This window comes from Lycium barbarum, chromosome 1 (assembly GCF_019175385.1).
Source record: "Lycium barbarum isolate Lr01 chromosome 1, ASM1917538v2, whole genome shotgun sequence".
NCBI lineage: Eukaryota > Viridiplantae > Streptophyta > Magnoliopsida > Solanales > Solanaceae > Lycium > Lycium barbarum.
In genome coordinates this window covers 13,594,785-13,600,020 of record NC_083337.1, presented here as the reverse complement: position 1 = coordinate 13,600,020, position 5,236 = coordinate 13,594,785, and the positions used below count along the sequence as shown (strand labels likewise).

The 5,236-nt window shown below is 44.2% G+C and overlaps 1 protein-coding gene across 1 annotated transcript; it reads left to right on the top strand.

Annotated features, from left to right (window-relative positions):
* The first annotated feature begins 1,507 nt into the window (after nucleotides 1-1,507).
* Nucleotides 1,508-4,894, top strand: LOC132629778 (uncharacterized). Its single transcript, XM_060345167.1, has 2 exons — nucleotides 1,508-3,589; nucleotides 3,647-4,894. The coding sequence occupies exons 1-2, from the start codon at nucleotides 1,517-1,519 to the stop codon at nucleotides 4,862-4,864; spliced, it is 3,291 nt and encodes a 1,096-aa protein (XP_060201150.1). The 5' UTR covers nucleotides 1,508-1,516; the 3' UTR covers nucleotides 4,865-4,894.
* Nucleotides 4,895-5,236: the final 342 nt, after the last annotated feature.

Sequence of the window (5,236 nt, the reverse complement as noted above, 5' to 3'; positions counted from 1 at the left end):
AATGGCTCGAAGAAAACTATTACAGACGCTGAAGTCGAAGAATTCTGGAGGAAAATGCCGACGAAGGAATACTCTGTTGTAGAACAGCTGAAGAAAACGCCAGCTCAAATTTCCTTATTCGCATTATTGATGAGTTCTGAAGCTCATAGGAGTGCTTTAGTGAAAATACTGAATGAAGCCTATGTTCCGGCCGAGACTTCCAGTGAAAAATTGTCGGCTATGGTAGGGGAGATCCTCGAGGCCCACCGGGTTTCTTTTCATAATGACGAGCTGCCACCTGAAGGTTTGGGGCATAACAAGGCATTAAACATTACTATCAGATGCAGGGATAAGTTCATCTCCAAAGTATTGGTCGACGGGGGTTCAGCTGTGAATATATGTCCTGTCGTTACTCTACGAGCTTTAGGGATCGATGTTGGGAAACTCCACGGCAGTCAGGTCAGTGTCACAGGTTTTGACGGAGCCCGAAGAGAGGTTGTCGGAGAGATCGATTTATTTCTAGAGATTGGGCCTGTGGAGTTCATGGTGAAATTCCAAGTAATGGACATATCTACTAGTTACAACTTGCTGATTGGGAGACCATGGATCCACATGGCTGGTGCGGTCCCTTCCACTTTGCATCAGAGTTTGAAGTTCGTGTGGAATCATCAGGAAGTGGTAATCCATGGAGAAGGCAACAATTCCCTCTACCCGGAAGTTTCGATTCCTCCTATTGAGAGTGTGGAAAGACTAGACGGATCTGTTTTCCACATCAAAGAGATTGTGTGTGCTGTTCAAGCAGGGAAAATAAAATTGCCACAAGCGCTTATGATGGTGGCATGGGAAATGCTGAAGAACGGTTTCCGACCCGGTCAAGGCCTCGGTTTGAATTCGAATGGGATTGTGGAACCAATCCAACTGCCCGGACACAACCATACTTTCGGTCTCGGATATGAGCCCACCCCTGAGGAGATTGCTTTAGCCAGTCTCAAAAGAAGAAGTGCTAGCCCCTTGCCGAAGCCTGTTCCGCTCCTGAATCAATCATTTCTCAGGGATTCCGCTGCCCAGGCGTCAGAAGAAAAGCTGGAAGACGACCTCCTAGAAAATTTTAAGAACTTATTCATCATCGAAGGAGAAGCAGAGTGCAGCATGGTTTCAAGTGGATGTTCCGAAGACCCGACTATCCGGGTTGCAGAGCCAGGATGTCGTCTGAACAATTGGACTTGTACCCCGCCCCCGTTTCTTCGGGAGTCTTGGTAGACAAAACTGTATTCAGTATTTTATGAAACAGACACGATTCAAAATTGAGGCTTGAATCGTGCCTATGCTTTTGTTGTTTTGCCTCCCAACTATTGAAGTTTAAATGCAATTTTCCAGCCATGCTTTTATCTATGTTTTCCATCTTTATTTAATCAATTTTTCTTTTATTTTCAGCAGTCAAATTAATAGATCTGCTGATACCTCGAATGTGACACATAGTGAAACGAGCGAGCCCGTAGGAAATGCCGAACAAGATGATGAAGAATGCGAAGAAGATATGCGACCTGAAGGATTAACTAAAGATTATGAATATTTTGAAAATAAGCCAAAACCAAATTTGGATGAAACAGAAATCATAAATTTGGGTAATTCAAAAATCATGATGGAAGTAAGAATCAGCGTCCACTTAACTCCGTCACAGAGGGAGAAATTGATCAAACTTTTGAAAGAGTACATAGATGTGTTCGCCTGGTCTTATGATGATATGCCCGGATTAAGCACTGACATTGTTTCGCACAAGTTGTCTCTTGATCCATCCTGTCCTCCGATAAAGCAAAAGAAAAGAAACATTAAATCAGACTTGAGTTTGAAAATCAAGGAGGAGATCTCTAAACAGTTCGATGCAAAGGTCATACGAACTACGATGTACCCCACTTGGCTAGCCAATATCGTTCCCGTGCCTAAGAAGGATGGCAAAGTTAGAGTGTGCGTGGATTACCGAGATCTCAACAAAGCCAGTCCAAAAGACGACTTTCCCCTCCCGAATATTCATATGCTTATTGATAATTGTGCAAAGCATGAGTTGCAGTCTTTCGTTGATTGCTACGCAGGATATCATCAAATCCTAATGAATGAGGAAGATGCAGAAAAAACAGCATTCATCACACCTTGGGGGGTGTACTACTATCGGGTGATGCCTTTCGGGCTCAAAAACGCAGGAGCTACCTACATGAGAGCCATGACCACCATTTTCCATGATATGATCCATAAAGAGATTGAAGTCTATGTGGATGATATCATCATCAAATCACGAAAGAGCTCAGACCATCTAACGGATTTAAGAAAGTTCTTCGACAGGTTGAGGCGATATAATCTGAAGTTGAACCCCGCAAAATGTGCATTTGGAGTACCTGCAGGGAAATTGTTGGGTTTTATTGTGAGCAGAAGAGGCATAGAGTTAGATCCCTCGAAGATAAAAACCATTCAGGAATTGCCCGCTCCAAAGAGTCGGAAAGATGTGATGAGTTTCCTCGGGCGCCTCAACTACATCAGCCGATTTATAGCACAATCAACGGTGATATGTGAACCAATAATCAAGTTATTGAGGAAGGATGCTCCTACCACATGGACTGAAGATTGCCAAAGGGCCTTTGACAAAATCAAAGAGTATTTGTCTAGCCCGCCTGTTTTGGTGCCTCCAGAAGCTGGAAGACCTTTGTTATTGTATTTGTCCGTATCAGAAAATGCTTTTGGGTGTGTATTAGGACAGCATGATGAGACAAGAAAGAAGGAGCGAGCGATATATTACTTGAGTAAAAAGTTCACACCTTACGAGGCACGGTATACGTTATTGGAACGCACCTGTTGTGCTTTGACATGGGTTGCACAGAAGTTGAGACATTATTTGTCTGCATATACTACTTACCTCATTTCGAGGATGGACCCACTCAAGTACATCTTCCAGAAGCCTATGCCTACGGGGAAGCTAGCTAAGTGGCAAATGTTGTTGAGCGAGTTTGACATTGTGTATGTTACTCAAAAGGCTGTCAAAGGGCAGGCGATAGCTGATCATCTTGCAGAGAATCCTGTGGACAAGGAATACATACCCCTTAAAACTTATTTCCCGGATGAAGAAGTGTTGTTCATCGGGGAAGGCATCGCAGAAGAGTACCCGGGGTGGAGGCTGTTCTTCGACGGGGCGGCAAATTCTAAAGGGGTCGGCATTGGAGCAGTTTTGATTTCAGAGTCAGGCCAGCACTATCCCATTTCAGCCAAAATCAAGTTCCCGTGTACCAACAATATGGCAGAATATGAGGCTTGTATTCTCGGCCTCAGAATGGCAGCTGACATGCATATACAAGAGCTTCTGGTTATAGGCGATTCAGACTTGCTGGTTCATCAAGTGCGAGGCAAATGGACAACTAAGAACGGGAAGATACTTCCGTACTTGCACTGCGTAAAGGATTTGTGTAAGAGATTCATTAAGGTCGAATTCAAACACGTTCCAAGGACACAGAACGAGTTCGCTGATGCTTTGGCCACGTTGTCTTCTATGATTCAGCATCCAGACAAGAACCGCATAGATCCTATCAAGATAAACGTGCACGATCAACATGCACATTGCTTCTATGTGGACGAAGAGCCTGATGGGGAACCTTGGTACTACGACATTAACAAATATCTTAAGACCGGAGACTATCCGGAAGGGGTAACTAGTGTTCAGAAGAAAACGCTTCGGAGATTAGCAAACCATTTCTTCCTAAGCGGAGAAATCCTGTATAGGAGGACTCCGGAGTTAGGATTATTAAGATGTGTTGACGCTAAAGAAGCGGCTCGTTTGATTGAAGAAGTGCATGGCGGCACATGTGGGCCTCATATGAATGGCTTTACACTGGCCAAGAAGATCCTTCGCGCAGGCTATTTCTGGATGACTATGGAGTCCGATTGTATCCGTTTTGTGCAGAAGTGTCACCGATGTCAGATTCATGGTGATTTGATTCGAGTTCCGCCAAATGAATTAAATGTGACAAGTTCTCCGTGGCCTTTCGCAAGTTGGGGTATGGATGTCATCGGTCCTATCGAGCCAGCAGCATCGAATGGGCACAGGTTCATTTTGGTAGCCATTGATTATTTCACAAAGTGGGTGGAAGCATCTTCACATAAGTCGGTAACAAAGAAGGTGGTAGCGGATTTCGTTCGGAGCAACATTATTTGCCGATTCGGAGTCCCGGAGTCAATCATAACGGATAACGGCGCTAACCTTAACAGTGGTCTAATGCAGGAGATTTGCGATACCTTCAAGATTACTCATCGCAATTCCACTCCTTATCGCCCTCAGATGAATGGGGCAGTTGAAGCAGCCAATAAAAACATCAAGAGAATACTGAGGAAGATGATCGATAATTACAAGCATTGGCACGAGAAACTGCCGTTAGCTCTTCTCGGGTATCGCACTACCGTGAGAACTTCAACAGGGGCAACACCCTATCTTTTGGTCTACGGGACAGAAGCGGTGTTACCTGCTGAGGTAGAAATACCCTCTTTGAGAATCATCCAAGAAGCTGAGTTAAGTGACGCTAAGTGGACGCAGAATCGATACGAACAATTGATGCTCATTGATGGAAAGAGATTGAATGCCGTTTGTCATAGACAACTTTATCAGAATAGAATGGCCAGAGCTTTCAACAAGAAAGTAAGACCGAGGCAATTCAAAACGGGGCAATTGGTACTGAAACGCATATTCCCATGTCAAGATGAAGCTAAAGGAAAATTTGCACCTAACTGGCAGGGACCTTATATGGTTCATCGAGTATTGACTGGAGGAGCGTTAATCCTAGCAGAAATGGATGGCGAAATTTGGCCGAAAGCTATCAACGCAGATGCCGTCAAGAGATATTATATTTAGAAGCCTTCTTTATTTGTATGTAATATCCCGCAACACTTATTCATGTAATGACACTACTCCCCGTGGCGGGATGCATGACAAACCTATATCAGTTTAGGTCTTTTGGGTATAATTCCAATCAATATCCTTTGGCTTGTAATACGAACTACGCCTGACCTGATTCCCATGGGGGATACGTAGGCGGCCCGCATAGGCCTCGGTCACATCACTTCAAAATTCCAATTTTATTTCCGCTTGTAATTTGAACTACGCTCGACCTGATTCCCCTAGTGGGATACGTAGGCAGCCTATGTAGGCTCGGTCTCGCCATTTTGAAAAGATCAACATCCCTTGCACCAGAAACTGGGACAATTTTTTTTAAAAGGGATCACC

Coding starts and splice junctions, on each gene's coding strand:
- LOC132629778 (XM_060345167.1), top strand. CDS start 1,517: ATGCGACCTGAAGGATTAACTAAAGATTATGAATATTTTGAAAATAAG. Junction 3,590..3,646: donor AACATGCACATTGCTTCTAT/GTGGACGAAGAG, acceptor AAATATCTTAAG/ACCGGAGACTATCCGGAAGG.